A 16,194-nucleotide genomic window follows, 5' to 3' on the forward strand; every position below is an offset into this window, starting at 1 on the left:
ATCATCACTGACATTTGTTGTTGTCTTTTTTTTTTTAATTTATAGCCATCCTAGTTGTTGTGAAGTGGTAACTCAGTGTGATTTTGATTTGCATTTTCCCAGTGACTAACGTGTTAAATATATTTTTTAATGCTTTTCAACCATTAATATATTTTCATTGGAGAAATGTCTATTCAAATCCTTTGCCCATTTAAAAAATTGAGTTATTTGCCTTTTAATTATTGCATTGTAAGAGTCCTTTATATATTTAACATATACGATTTGTAAATATTTTCTCCTATTCAGTGAGTTGTCTTTCCATGTTTTTGATGATGTCACTTATGTTACTTAAAGCAACTCCCTCTTTTTTATAAACAAAAAATAATTTAAAGATAGAAGGAAATACAACTATTGAAAACTTTTAACTTTGACTAATGGCTCTGCTGAATGATGCAATAAATTTGTTAGGGAAAATGATCGATAGTAATACAAAAGTCAAGTATCTTTTAAATGTATAAATTTAGAAGTCCCTTTCTGTACTCAGTGGTTTCCTCCTTTACTGAGAATTACTTTCTATTGTAATTTTACTAATCTGAAGCTCTTAATAGGGTTTTTTTGGTCATTTCCTCTTGTGATAAAAGCTTTGCCTCTTATTTGGGTGGAGATAGGAGAAAAGGATATTGATGTGGACTCCCATATATTTGATGGTTGGGTCTGATGAATGACATTGCAAGGAAGTTCTGATTTGAAATATTCATTCTTGGGCTGATTTATGATACATTCAGCATTGGAAAAGACAGTTTAAAGGTTTATATTGGAAAAGGCAGTTTTAAGAATTGAATGTGAAGTTGCTTGCATCGTTACAACTACGTCAAGCATTGTATTTAACCAAACCACTTATCCTTTAGTAATATTTATATTTGATTGCATGCATATTATTTTATGCTGCTGGAAGGAGTGTAAACTGAGAAGATCGTTTGGTAAATGCAAAGGCTATTTTTGGGTTCTGAGTTTGGTAGAGTGTGTATTCTTAGTAATGTGCTTTCAGTGAAAACTCAAAGCTGTCTTTGGGCTGGCTTAAATTTTAGTACATATTTTGTGATTCTCCATCATGATTGGTATTAAACCATTCATAATTTTGGTTTCTAGCCTACTGGAAGAATACAGTCATTTCCACTGATTTTAGAGGAAGTTGCAGGAATAACAAGAAGCTGATCTAAAGTTGTTGGTTTCAGATCCTGCCTCTTCAGATAGGCCTCTGTTTTGACAGGGGTTTGGAGATTATGCATCATTATACAACTTTATACTCTAAAGAAGTGTGAAAGTGTTTCTGAGTCTATGGCATGTGTAAACATCCAGTTGTGTGTGTGTGTGTGAGAGAGAGAGAGAGTGAGCACCGATGTGTGCGAGGGAGCATGGTGTCTGAGGAAATATATCTATCCTCTTTCATCTTTCAGCTTTTCAGAAATTGATAGAGTTTACTAAGTATGCTCAACGTGGCTCTCAGGGAGCTTGCAGTCTTGTGGAGGGAGGTATAATTGGACCACGTACCCACAAAGGGCTAGTAAATTCAGCATGGTGTGGGAGCAGGTAGGAGGCTAATCCAGGGCGCAGATGGGGAGGTTTCAGGCAAGGCCTGAAAGGAGGACATCAAAACTTGATAGCGAAAAAAAGGAACAGCTGTTAGTTCCAGGGCAAGGAAGCAACAAGTTCAAAGATGGAAGCCTAAGAGAGAATTAGTGTGGAGGAGATAATCTGGAGGAACTGTCGTCCCCTTTCCACATTCTCAAATAAATGCACTGCATCAAGTTCTGATAGCAGTTTGAAAGTATTTTTTAACTAGTTGCTTTATGTTAAATGCAGCAAAAATATTAGAAGATGAGAGGGTTGATACTTCCAGTTTTTCAGAACAGAATTATAAAATACCCTCTAACACTAGCTTAAGGTGTGCATTTGTTCGCTCTGTGCTTGGAACTATATTTAGTTCTTATACATAATAGTGACCGTTTTTGTCCTCAAGAAAATAAAAGCCTCCCTGTATCAGTGCTCAAGTACCATACATTGAGAGACAAAGCATGTATTTCTTAGAATCCTATTCTTTATCTATTTATCTTAAGAGTTTCCTAGATTGGCTTACTTTTCATTGAAAAATCAGTGAGCAATGGTCAAGTCATTGGGGAATTTTTCATAGACAGTATTCATGGGTAAAATCCTTTAATGATAGTACTGTATGATATTTTATATTTTTCCAATAATTTTTACCTACTTTTTTTTAAAAGGCGGAATGTTATTATTCAGAGCCCACTCTGAGATTTTTGATTTGGGGTGGGGGGATTAGGTTTATTTATTTTTAGATGAGGTAATGGGGATTGAACCCAGGACTTCGTGCATGTTAAGCATGTGCTCTACCACTTGAAATTCTTTTACCTTTAATCTGACATTCTAAAACTTACCCAAAAGAACTTAAGACAGCTTTGGAAGTTAATAAAATAGAATATACCCTAATAATAATACCAATAAGAATAACTAATATTCATTGACCTTCTCTGTGCCAGTGAGTGCATGAAGCAATTTACATGCATTATTTCACTTTATGCTTGCCTATATTTTAGGAGGTAGACATTAATGCCCTTTATATGTTATTTGATAGCTTTGAATTTATGTCATATTCTTAAATTGCAAGGAAGGCTAGGAAATGTGTTTTTTTGTTTTTTATTTTTTGTTCTTGTTTTGCTAGAGGTCATTGCTGCACCACATGTTCAGTGTTTTGTTAATAAAGTACAAGGAGAAGAAAGGATATTTGTGGGGATAGCAGCATCTGCTGTATTAATTGCCCACCATTAATAATATTCCCCATTTCATTAAATGAAGTCTCAAATTGCTCAAGCCTAGGAGTCTTCACTCCTCATTGTCACTCAACTTGTATATTTGAAATTTATTTATTTTATGTTTTATTTTAATTAATTAATAGGGTAAACAAAGTTTATTCTAGGAAGAGAAACTCATTGTGAGATAAAACCATATTAAAATTTATATACACATACGGTTCATTTTTTCTAAGAACAGTTTAAAGCTTCAAATTTTTAAGCTTACATAGTTATCAAAGGAATAAAGCCAACTACAAAATAAGAATCAAGAGAATGCAGAAATCCAATCATAAAGGACAGTCAGATGTGCTTATGCATATTCAAGAAATCATCTAATTTATAAATAGTAAGTAGTTCATTTGTGTCCTTTTTTTTAGATTCCACATGTAACTGAAAGCGTATGACATTTTTCTTTCTCTTTCTGGCTTACTTCACTTTGAATAATGATCTCCAAGTCCACCCATGTTGCTGCAAATGGCACTCTTTTATTCTTTTTTATGGCTGAGTAGTATTTCATTGTCTATATACACCACATCTTCTTTATCCAGTCATCTGTTGATGGATATTTGGGTTATTTCCATGTCTTGGCTATTATAAATAGTGTCGCTATGAACATTGGGGTGCATGTGTCTTTTTGAATTATATTTTTTTCTGGGTATGTGCCCAGGAGTGGGATTGCTGGATCATATGATAAGTCTATTTTTAGTTTTTTAAGACATCTCCATACTATCCTTCATAGTGGCTGCACCAATTTACATTTCCACCAACAGTGTAGGAAGTTTCCCTTTTCTCCACACCCTCTCCAGCATTTATCATTGGTAGACTTTTTAATGATGGCCATCTGTCTGTCTTCTTTGGAGAGGAACACTCTTGGACATAAATCATAGCAATATATTTTTTGAACCACCTCCTGGAGTAATGGAAATAAAAGCAAAAATAAACAAATAGGATCTAATTAAACTTAAAAGCTTTTGCACAGCTAAGGATACTATCAACAAAGTGAAAAGATAAACTACAGAATGGGAGAAAATATTTGTAAATGATGTGATGAACAATGGGTTAATTTCCAAAATATACAATCAGCTCATAGACCTTAATAAGAACAAAAGAAAAAGAAAAATACCAGATGATATCACTTATATGTGGAATCTTAAAAAAAAAAAAAAGACAAACTTATTTACAAAATAGAAACAGACTCACAGTCATAGAAAACAAACTTATGGTTACCAGTGGGGTAGAAGGGGTGGGAAGGGATAGATTGGGAATTTGAGATTTGCAGATACTAACTAATACATATAAAATAGATAAACAACAAGTTTATACTGTATAGCATGGGAAGCCATATTCAATATCTTTTAGTAACTTATGATGAAAAAGAATATGAAAACGAATATATGTATGTTCCTTTATGGCTGAAGTATTGTGCTATACACCAGAAATTGACTTAACATTGTAAACTGATTATACTTTGATAAAAAAAATATAAAAATGGATAAAGGACTTGAATAGGCATTTCTGTAAAGAGGATATAAAAATGGCAAGAAGAATATGAAAAGATACTCGACATCATAATCATTAGGGAAATGCAAAACTACAAGAGGTACCACCCCAAACCCATTAGGATGGCTACTATCAAAAAATAAAATAAAATAACAAGAGTTGGCAAGGTTGTGGAGTAATTGGAACCCTTGTGCACCGTTGGTGGAAATGTAAAATGGTTCAGCTACTATGGAAAACAGTTTGGTGGTTTGTCAAAAAATTAAAGAATTACCATATGATCCAGTAATTCCACTTCTGGGTATATACCCGAAAGAACTGAAAGCAGGATCTTGGAGATTTTTATACACCCATGTTGGTAGCAGCATTATTCAAAGCTAAAATGTGGGGGCAACACAAGTGTCCATCTGTGGTTGAATGGATAAGCAAAAGTGGTATACACATACAGTGGAATATTATTCAGCCCTAAAAAGCAGGAAATTCTCACATATGCTTCAACACTGATGAAACTTGAGGACATTATGCTATGTCAAATAAACCACTCACCCAGTGATGATTACTGTATGTTTTCATTTATTTGAGGCACTTAGAGAAGTCAAAATTACAGAAACAAAGTAGAAAGGTGGTTGCCTGGGGCTGGGAAAGGGGAAGAGTTATTAATGGATGTAGTGTTCCAGTTTTACAAGATGAAAAGTGTTCTGGAGATGGATGATGGTAATGATTGCTCAATATTGTGAATGAATTTAATACCATTGAACTGTACACTTTTAATTATGATAAATTTTATGTTACATGTATTTTACCACAATAAGTGAAATTGGGAAAGAAAAAGAAGCTATACAAATGGTAGGTTTCTATTTTTTGTATTTTCAGAATATATATTAACACTTCCTAAAATTACAGTTGCTGTGGATGGCTCTTAAATGGTAGCAATATTCTATTTCATTCCCATTGTGATTTTCTCCCCCATTTTTTTTCTATTTGGAAAGTTTTTAACTTATGAAATATTTCTGTGTTTTTGCAAATTGGAGTCCCTAGAGAATGAGAATCAGAACTCTATATTTAACATTTTTTAGTGTCAGAAACTTATTTGAACATATATTTCAGTCCAAATGACTCATGAAGTAACTATCATGAAGATTATCTGTGAGTTAAGAAGCAGTTTGGCCTATTTGAACTGGTAGTGCTCTGACAGAACTTTACTTGCAACCAGTGCAGTTCAATTCCAGGAAAACATACTGACAGAATAATAAATCTCACACGGTAAGGACTAAGAGATAGTGATGGACATTCCTATTGGATGTTTTCCTCTAAGCAGCTTTGTGGCTGTGGATTGATAACTGCATTTATCAAAGTTAAGTTTATTTCTTAATGGATGAGATTATGTCCCACACATCAGTATTTGATGCTTTTCCTCTAGATTATAGACAATTTCGGTGCTCAATTCTTTTGAGTTTGTTTTGAACAACTTAGCTTCAGGAAGATCTTGGGTGTTTTCTTTTAGTATTATTTTCTTTGAACTTTTTTTTGTTTGAATTTTGAATTCCTATTTCCTCCTAATGCAGACTTTTAACATATTGTGATTAGTTGGCCATTTTTACATGATTGTTTTTTCTTTTTTGTTTAATTTAGAGAGAAGAATCAGTGGAGAAGTAGACTGTATTTATGAAACAAATGAGGTAAGTTATGTATGTATTAGCTTCCTATAAATCAAACAAAAAAATTGAGACAGGGTCAAAAATGTACTTCATATGAATACTTAGGTCTTTGGCCTTCAGTTATTCACTCATACTACTTTCTTTTTATTTTGTCCTCTAAACTATTCATTTTTTAGTAAGGAAAGCAAACTCCATGTTTCATGCAGATTTAATATTGAATCTTTCTGAATGTTATATGAGGGAGCAAACATAAGTTTGGGTTTGTTTTGAGGTTCTCTGTGAAACACACTCAGATATGCTTAGACTTGATATGCAAGATAATAGTATTTGGCTTAACACTTAGCTTGAGTATAATGCCCGTGTAATACTTGACAGCTTTTTTTGTTACACATGTTAGTAGATTAGTGCTTTTTTATTGCAGTTTAATTGACATGATATTATTATTAATTTCAGATGTATGATTCAATATTTGTATACACTGCAAAATGTCACCATAATGTCTAGTTACCATGCATTACCATACAAAATCACATTTTTTTCTTCTTGTGATGAAAGCTTTTAAGGTTTATTCTCTTGATAACTTTCAAATATGCAATCCAATATTATTGATTGTAGTCATGATGCTGTACATACATCCCCATGACTCACTTGTAAGTGAAAGTTTGTACCTCTTAACGCCCTTCACCCATTTTGCCTACCTCCCAACTGCCTCTCCTCTGGCAACCATCAGTCTGTTCTCTGTATCTATGAGCTTTATTTTGTTTTGTTTGTTCATTTGTTTTGTTTTATAGACTCCACATATAAGTGAAATCATGTAGTATTTGTCTTTCTCTGTCTGACTCTTTTCGCTTAGCATAATATCCTCAAGTTCCATTGACGTTGCAATTGGCAAGTTTTTATTTCTTTTTTATGGCTAAGAAGTATTCCATTGTGTATATGTACACACACATTTATTCATCCATCCATGGATACTTTGGTCATTTCCATATTTTGGCTATTGTAAATGATGCTGCAGTGAACATAGGAGTGCATGTATCTTTTCAAATTAGTGTTTTTGTATCTTTTGGATAAATAATCAGAAGTAGAATTTGGATCCTGTGGTACTTCTATTTTTGATTTTTTGAAGAATCTCCATACTGTTTCCCATGGTAACTGGCAAGTAAGTCTTTTTCACATATAGTTTAGGTGCTTTTCAAACTGTTACTTTTGTGCTGGGTCCCAGGGTGACCAAGTCCGCATATGAGCCCTTTTAGGAGTAGACTCTTCATTCCCTATAACCTTTGAGTCTCCTGGAATAAGCCCTGTTGGTTTTCAAACCATTCGTTTTGGGGGCATGTCTTTCCAGGGCAGATCCCAGGGCATGGGGTGCTTGATGTGGGGCACAAACCCCTCACTTGTCAGGGAGAAGCCCCGTACTGGTGAGATGTGGGGAAAAGGGAACCCTGTGCACTGCTGCGGGGAATGTTGATGGGTATAGTTACCGCACCCAAGGGTGGAGCTTTTGGTGGGACTGTATCTCTACTTCTCCTACCCACATCAGTGTGGCCCTTTTATCCTTTGTTATGGAGGTGCTAGTCAGCTGGTTTTCAGCCTTCTCACAGGGAATTGTTCCATTTGTAGCTATAGATGTGGTGTGTCTGTAGGCTCAGGCGAGTTCAGGGTCTCCCTGTACTGCCATCTTGAACCTGACAAGTGCTTATTGATGACTGTGCCAGAGTTTAAGTGACTCAGTCTGAATTAAGTGAATGTATTAAGTAAAATAATAAGTAATAAAATTAAATACAATTTGTAAAAATACAGGGTTCTCTTAAGCAAAGGCCTTAAATTATGTTTTATATAAACTTGCAAATGGATACCAACAACTTAGATTTTTTTTGTATACAAAGTGGAAGCATTCTGAAGATATTTCAGTAAAAATAATCATTCTGATAGACTCTAGTTGACCCAGAGCAGTACTTATGGAGGGGGATGTCCTTGAATTGGTTTAGGGATGTCAGCCAAATAGAAAAAGTCTCTCTAAAAACAGCTTCTTAGGAGCGATTGAAATTCCCACCTTGGGAAACACAATCTATCAGAATAGGTTGACTCTATGCTAATTAGCTGGAAAACTGGCTGAATGAGCTCCTTGACTTAAGATTTCTAGAAGCTCTGGAATTCTTTAGAAGCTCAGTGACCAAACTGCTGAGCGAAATAGAATATGAGAACTGAATAAACTATGAACATTATTTGGTCCAGTAATTTTTACAGTGTAATTTGTACACCACCTGAATAAGGATTATCTAAAGAATTTCTTAAAAATGCAGACTCCTGGGACCATCTCAGACTACTAATAAGTGTCGTCGGGGATGAGGTTAGGTAGTCATGATTTAAAAAGACGCACCACAGGTTACTCATATTGCCGTTAAAGTTTGAAAACCACTGTCCTGAAGCAGAGGCCCCACAACTAAAGTGATGTGCCGTGGCACAAAGAATGTATTTACTGAGTGAGTGAGTGAACCAATTATCTAGAAATTAAACAATTATCTAGAAAATAAAGAACATCAAAAATTAAAGGTTTCATGTCTTTGGAGCAGACTGAGAAAAGATTTATCTTATGAGATTGACTAATGCAATTCAAATGATAATAAGTATACTGTCCTTCTTTTTCTGTTCATATTGACATAACAATAATATATTCCTCACAGATCTTTGTATGTGTTGCTCAAGTTAACTTCAATTACGGTTCATATTCTTTGCTTCTTTGTGTATCTTTCATATTTACTTACATATTCCAGACTTAAACTTCTATAGAATAAAATACTTTCGTCAAATCATATTTATGCTGTTCCTTATCTCTTTGCACATTCAACAGCAATAGATGTTGCGTATTTGACTCAACTGAAACAGTTTTGCTCAGATTTTTAAGACTTTATATTTGCCTTGCAAACTAGGAAATTTATTTTATTAAATTTAAACCATAGTATTTTGGAAATACCATACGTCATAATATTTAGTAATTTTCTAGTAAGTTGGAAACAAAAGTATTAGGGAAAAACATTGAAACAAAAAGCTAGCTCTTTGAAAAGGTAATAAAATTGATAAGCCTCTAGCTAGACTGATACAAAGAAGAGACAGAGAAACGGAGGAAAGGAGGGAGGGAGGGAGAGAGAATAGATGCATATGACCAATATAGGAGTAAAAAAGGTTTATCACTTACAGGCTCTGTGGATAGCAACATGATAATAAAGGAATATTAAAAATAATTCTACACTTATAAATGTGACAACTTAGGTAGAATGAATAAATTTCTCAAAAAGCACAAACTACCTCAACCCACTCCGTATGAAATTAATAATTTGACTAGTCCTATGATTATTAAGGAAATCAAATGGGTAATTAAAACATTTCCCCCAAAGAAATCTCTAGGCCCAAATGGTTTCATTGGAAAATTCTACCAAATATTTAAAGAATAATTAAGACCAATCTTATACAGTCTCTTCCTGAAAATAGAAGGGGAATGAGCACTTCCCAGTTCATTTTAGAGGCTCACATTACCCTGATATTAAACCAAACAAAGACAGTACAGAAAAAAAAAAAAAACTACAGACTAATATCGCTCATGATCATAGACACAAAAATCCTTAGTAAAATATAGCAAATAGAGTATAAGAAGAATTTAATATCATAACCAATGGTATTATTCCAATGATGGAAGGCTGATTCACTTTTCAAAAATCAATTTGCGTACTTCATATTAAAAGACTAAAGAATGAAAATCACATAATTTTATCTATTTTTTTTCAGAAAAAAAATTTACCTACATTCAATGTCTATGTGTACAGATTCTCAGAAAAATAAGAATAGAGTGGAACTTCCTTGCCTGATAAAGAACATCTATAAAACACTTACAGTAACATCACATTTAGTAGTAAAAGAATGAATGCTTTCCTCCTACGGTCAGGAACATGGTAAGGATGTTTTCACTTACCGTTACTATTAAACATAGTACTGAAAGTTCTTGTGATAAGGAAAGAAAACAAAAGGCATATGGATCAGACAGAAATAAATCAAGTTCTCCCTATTTGCAGATGACATGATGGTCTAAAATCCCAAGAAATTTACAAAACAAACAAAAAATCGTAGAAGAAATGAATTTCATATAGGAATCAATTGTATTTCTATACACAATCAGTGAACACATGGAAACCCAAATTGGTATATAAATTAATACAATTGCTATCAAAATCTCAACAAGATTATTTCTAGATATGGACAAGATAGTTCTAAAAAATTCATTTGGAAATGCAAAGGAAGTAGAAGAGATTGAACACTTTGGAAAAAGAAGAACAGGTAGAAGGAATCAGTCTACCCAATTTAAAGACTTCTTTTTTAGCTGAAGTCTAATCAAGACTTTGTGGTATTTGCAGAAAGAGGTTTGTAGATTAATGAAACACAATGGAAACTGTGGAAATAGCCCCACACAAGTACATCCAAATGATTTTGGACAAATGCGCACAAGTAGTTCACTAGAAGAAAGATAATCTTCTCAACAGATGTCCTGGAGCATTTGGATATCCGTAGGTTAAATTATGAGCTTCGACCTAAACCTCACAATGTATATAAATATAATTCAACATTATCATAGATTTAAGTGTAAACCCTAAAACTGTAAAGCTTTTGGAATGAAAAAATGGAGAAAATCTTTGGAAACTAGGTCTTTGTGAAGAGTTCTTAGACAAAAGCATGATCCATAAAAGAAAAAAATTGATAAATTGGACTTTATCAAATTTAGGAACTTTTGTTCTGTGAAAGATCCTGTTAAGAGGAACAGGCAAGCTATAGACTGGGACAGAATATTTGCACATCACATATCTGACCAAGGACTCATGCCTATGATATATAAAGATACAGCAAAGCAAAATGTTAAAAAGCAAACACCCCAAATGGGCAAACACATGATGAGATATTTCCCAAAAAGAGGATATATGGATAGCAGATAAACACATGAAAAGATACTGAATGTCATTAGCCATTAGGGAATTACAAAATAAAACCAAGGTGAGATATCACTGCACTCCTATTAGAACAGCTAAAATGGAAGATAGTGACAATACCAAATACTGGTGAGGCCAAAGAGAAACCGGATCTCATGCACTGCTGGTGGGGATGCAAAATGGTACAGTCAATCTGGAAAACTGTTGGGCAGTTTCATAAAAAAACTAAACATACACTTACCATGTGACTCTAATCACACTCTTGGGCATTTATTCTACAGAAATGAAAACTTAAGATTCACATAGAAACCTTTTAATTAGAAAGTCACAACAATCTCGTTTTTCCTAAAGTGAGGTATTGTGGAGGAAGCATTCTGCTTGTTTTTGAAACATGTAGTATATGGTTTTCTTGTACTCTCCTGTAAGTAAAACAACTGGCTATTCTCTAACATAATTGAAAAAAATTACATTATAAGTTACATATAAAGCAAAGCTATAATAAATTCGTATATTGTTTTAAAGGCAGAGATATAGATGCACAATTTATATCAGAGGCTGCTGTTTCAGAATTGAGTGATCAAGATACTCATTAGCTTTATTTGATATTTGATGTATCTAGATGAGTTAATGGGATTCATTTCAAGGTGCACACACACAATCATGTATCAGTGAAATGGGATTTCGACACTATTTACTCACAGACTCTCAGTCTTCTCGCAAATCTTCCACTGTTTCAGCATAACTTTAACACCATAGATGGCATTCATCTTTCTATGTAGTTTACATTCAATACTGTAGAATGAAAATTGACATGCATTCAAAATTATCTCTTCTTGTCCTCTTTAAGAACACAGATACATTACCGCTTTTTTTGGTGGTACATTCTGCAACTTAACTTTTGTAGCAGTGGTGAATTTTCAAATTGTTCTCTTTTTTTGCTTTTAAGTATGCCCCTAGCACTTTTAATTTTCTATTTTTGAAAACTGATCTGCCCAGTATTACCTAGGTGTAATGAGATGCTGTTTGTGATTTTCGAAGAACCAGGTAAGTGAATTCCCAGTCTGGACATATGTTTCAGGGCATTTCTGCTAGTGACTGCTTCTCCTGGGCACCCTTCTATAACTGTCACTAGACACTGCTGAGAGGTGATCTCAGGAGTGTGTGCTGTTGTGTGCGGTCCATCATGGAGCATGAAGATTTGAAATCCGCGGTACACCAAGGGTGGCATCATTATTGCTTTAACTACAATAGTGTTATTATGTCTATAGTGTATATCTATATCCACGTATGGCTTTTCTCTTGAGTTGTAAGTACAAATCCTTATGTATTCTGGTGGGGCATTTTCCATGGTATTCACTTTAATAATTTCAAACAAATGTTGAAAGGCTTAAAATAGCCAATTAAGTCTGCCCTTCCTTTCAGTCCTGTTCAGAATTCAGCATCATTAAAAGAATGGGGCTCCTTGTTATTTCTCTGCAGTGCAGGACTTAACAGTTTCTTGTGTCTCAGATTTTTTTTTATGATTTGTTAAAACTACCTCCAAAATTCTCATTCTTTTCCAAGCTATCTTTTCCACAGCCCCCCATACACATACTCATACACACACACGTTATACACGCACACATGCATAAGCACACATATACACGCAGTTTTGCATCCAATTTCAGGTGTTTCACAGCTCCCCTGAATTGTAGGATTAGTATTTCTGCATAGAGAACCTAGAGTTTTTGTTGTTGAAAGTCATATGCTCCCCACTTGCACTGTTATTAACAGTGTTGTATCTTCTCCGTGGTTCTATTACCAGGACCAGAGCAGCAGAGAGTCCAGCTATCTCATCAGTGAAGAACCAAGGGTAAGCAGCCGTCACTACTACACTTTCTTGCATGGACACAGCAGGCTGTCCTTCTGCAGCAGCGATGGCAGCACTCTCTCCCTCAGTTCACAGTAATTTTTCAGGTTCTCATACATGACATTTTAGAGTTTATTACTTTGGCCAAAAGGAGTTTCTTATGGGAAAGAAAGTGTCATAAGCCACATGAATGAGAATGACACAAAAAGCCTAGCACTTTGCTTGCATTCTACTTTCTCAGTTTTACAGATGAAAAAATGAAGAATCTGAGAGGCTTAATGGCATGACCAACATTATCCACATGTGTAAAGGGTAGGCCCTGAACTAGAGTAGAACTCAAGTTTTCTGAGGCCTAGTTTAGTATTTTCTCTGCATACATCTTTCTTCTTACCTGTAAGTACATACCTAAGAGTAATCCTGAAGAAGTGCAGTTTATTTGAAAATCAGATTTAAATATCAATTAAGAGGTTAATAAAGGGATTCAAAAATTTCCATTAGTTGCTTATTAAATAAAAGATGCTATTTGGGAAGATGGAGAAACAGAGTGTTATTTTCATCCTGACAATTTTGATACAGATATTTTGCTTTTCACTAGTGTACTGATCGTTATGTTCCAGAGTGAAGGTTGTGGGGTTATCTGAAATTTTATTGGTTTGTTTTCTTTTTAATTTATTTTCATTTTTTGATCATGTAAAACATTTACAAGATTCCAGAGGTGAAAACCACAGGTCAAATAAGGTTCAGTGGAGCCTAAAGCTTATGCTATTTTGGTGTCACTTTTTAAGAATAATGGGACACTAGTTTACTTTAAAAATTTTACCAAAATATCTGACTGTGAGAACACATTGCTAGAGTCCTTCCTAAATCCTTAAAGAAACTGGTGCAAGTAAGAGACACTGAAGCTTAGACTTTATTACCATGAAGGTAAATCTATCACATTTGAAATTATGAAACAAAGCATCTCGGAGAAAACTTTCTTCCTTCTTTTTCTTCTTAATCCTCCTGTAGTAACCATTTTTATTTCTTCTGTCTTTCCAATATGTCCTTTACTTTTCTCTGTGTGTATGTGTGTGTGTGTATGTGTGTACGCACATACTTATGTGTATGTATCTTCCTCCTACTTCTTACACTAAAGGCAGCGTACTCTATATACTGATCTGTTCATTGGTTTTCACTTAAAAACATATCCTAGAGTTCACTTTATATTGTGTATAGATTTCATCCTCTTTCATTTGCATGCTGCATGGTTTTCTGATTGGAAGTTTAGGATGGTGTATTCATCCAGTCCATTTACTGATGGACCTTTGAGTCGTCTTTAATCTTGGGAATCTTCTCTGTTTTTAGTCTTTAACCCTTGAGGATAAGTCTTATATTCTGGCTACATGTATCTTTCTAAAAGCATTTATGTATCAAAGAATAAAGGCATATGTAATCTTCCCATATATTGCTAAAGTTCTCTCCAGTTTGCATTTCTAACAAATATATGAGTGTTCTATTTCTCTACCATCTCATTAACTGTGTTTTCATGAGTTCAGGTTTTTGCCTGTCTGTCACAAAGAGAGTTAGTGGAGCTTCTTCAGTTAGCTCTGTATCCTACAATACCGTAAGTCTGCATTTTTCTTAATATGAATGAGACAATCGTCTTTTTTCTACACTGATGGTCATTTTAATTTTTTTTACTGAATCATTCTGTTTATATATTCTGTCTACTTTATTGTTAAACTGTTCAGTTTTTCTTTTTTTCTTTTGATTTTTTGGGAACTTTTTACATTTTTATTATTATCCCCTTGCCCATGATAGAAGTTGCAATAATTTCCCCAATTATGTCATATACTAATAATAGAAGTTTTAAATTCCAATTGATTTTAAAGTGGTCTATGATATTTCATCCTTTCTTTTGTTAAATAGCAAGTTAAAATGAAACAGTAAGTTTTTTAATCAACTTTTTATTTTAGTATAGTTTTAGGTCTGTAGATTTATTACGAATATAGTACATTAAGTTCCCGATACCTCACATCCATTTTCCCCTGTCATTAGTATCCTATATTGGAATGGCACATTTGTTACAAATTATGAACCAATATTGGTACCTTATTATTAACTAAAGTCCATATTTTATTCACATTTCCTAAGTTTTTCCCTAAAGTTCTTTTTCTGTTCCAGGATCCCATCCAGGACACCACATTGCATTTAATTGCCATATCTCCTCAGGCTACTCTTGACTGTGATGGTTTCTCAGACTTTTCTTGTTTTTGATGACCTTTGCAGTTTTGAGGCAGACTGGTCAAGTACTTTGTAGACTGTCCTTTAGTGATAACTTTCCTGATGATTTCCTCATAATTAGACTGGGGTCACAAATTTTGGGGGAGGAAGACAATAGAAAATGCTATTTTCATTCAACTGTATGAAGGTTGCTTTCTATCAACATGATTTATCATTCTTGATGTTAGTCTCTATTGCCTGACTTGAAGTCCTATTTGTCAGGCTGCTCTACTGTGAAATTTTTCTTTTTAATCTCCCTATTTATACTGCACTAATCTTTGGAAGAAAGTCACTATGTGCAGCCCGTACTTAAGGATTGGGGGTTTATGCTCTACCTCCTTAAGGATAAATGAGTTATTTGGGATTCTGTATGGGAAATTTATCTCTTATTTATTCATAAATTTATTTATGTATTATTTGTGTATTTATTTATTTATATCAGAATGGATGCATGGATATTTATTTTGTATTTTGTGTTATAAACCCAATACTCTTTCATTTACTTTGTTGCTCAAATTGTTCTTGCTTTGATTAAGAGCTTTTTTGATTGACCCCTGTATCTCTTTGATATAAGCCTTTAATTTTGTTTTGTTTTATTTTTAGCATTTTCTTACTTTCTGGCACTACAAGATGCTCTAAGCTCATCTCATCTTGTACTTTTCCTGTGTCAGTCCTAGAATCAACCATTTCTCCAGGGAAGGTTTTTTTTTAATGTCACAGAAGTACCACAAAAGAAAAATCTATATTGATCAGGTTCCTATTAGGCATACTCAAAATAGAATAAATTGAGGAGAGCTTAATTAAAGGAAAAAACTTTTACAAAAATGAGGTTCAGGAGAAGCCTAGTGTGTATCGATCTAGCAGCCATGAATCTATTACCATCCATAGAACTGCAGGGAATAGGGAGGGAACAGTTATCAGAACCTAGAAGGAGAGTCATGTACTTAAACATTCTTTAGAGGGTCCGTGACCTTCAGTGGAGGGATTCAGTCTTCCTGAATCCAGCCTCAGAAAGGAGACATCATTTGTGGGAAGACAGAGATCAAAGGAGCTCTTTGATATCTAACCGGCCTCCCTCCCAGGAGAAGAAGCAGGGTAGAAAGGGGTAG

The 16,194-nt window shown here is 34.2% G+C and overlaps 1 protein-coding gene across 1 annotated transcript in view; it reads left to right on the forward strand.

Moving 5' to 3' along the window:
• The window catches only part of ANO5 (anoctamin 5), a 68,717-nt gene that overhangs the window by 1,927 nt on the left and 50,596 nt on the right, over positions 1–16,194 (forward strand). The window contains exons 2-3 of the mRNA XM_031681083.2: positions 5,976–6,022; positions 12,779–12,826. Of these exons, the coding sequence (XP_031536943.2) occupies positions 5,976–6,022; positions 12,779–12,826 (95 nt within the window). The remainder of the gene's footprint in view (positions 1–5,975; positions 6,023–12,778; positions 12,827–16,194) is intronic.

The sequence above is a fragment of the Vicugna pacos genome, chromosome 10, assembly GCF_048564905.1.
Source record: "Vicugna pacos chromosome 10, VicPac4, whole genome shotgun sequence".
NCBI classification, from domain to species: domain Eukaryota; kingdom Metazoa; phylum Chordata; class Mammalia; order Artiodactyla; family Camelidae; genus Vicugna; species Vicugna pacos.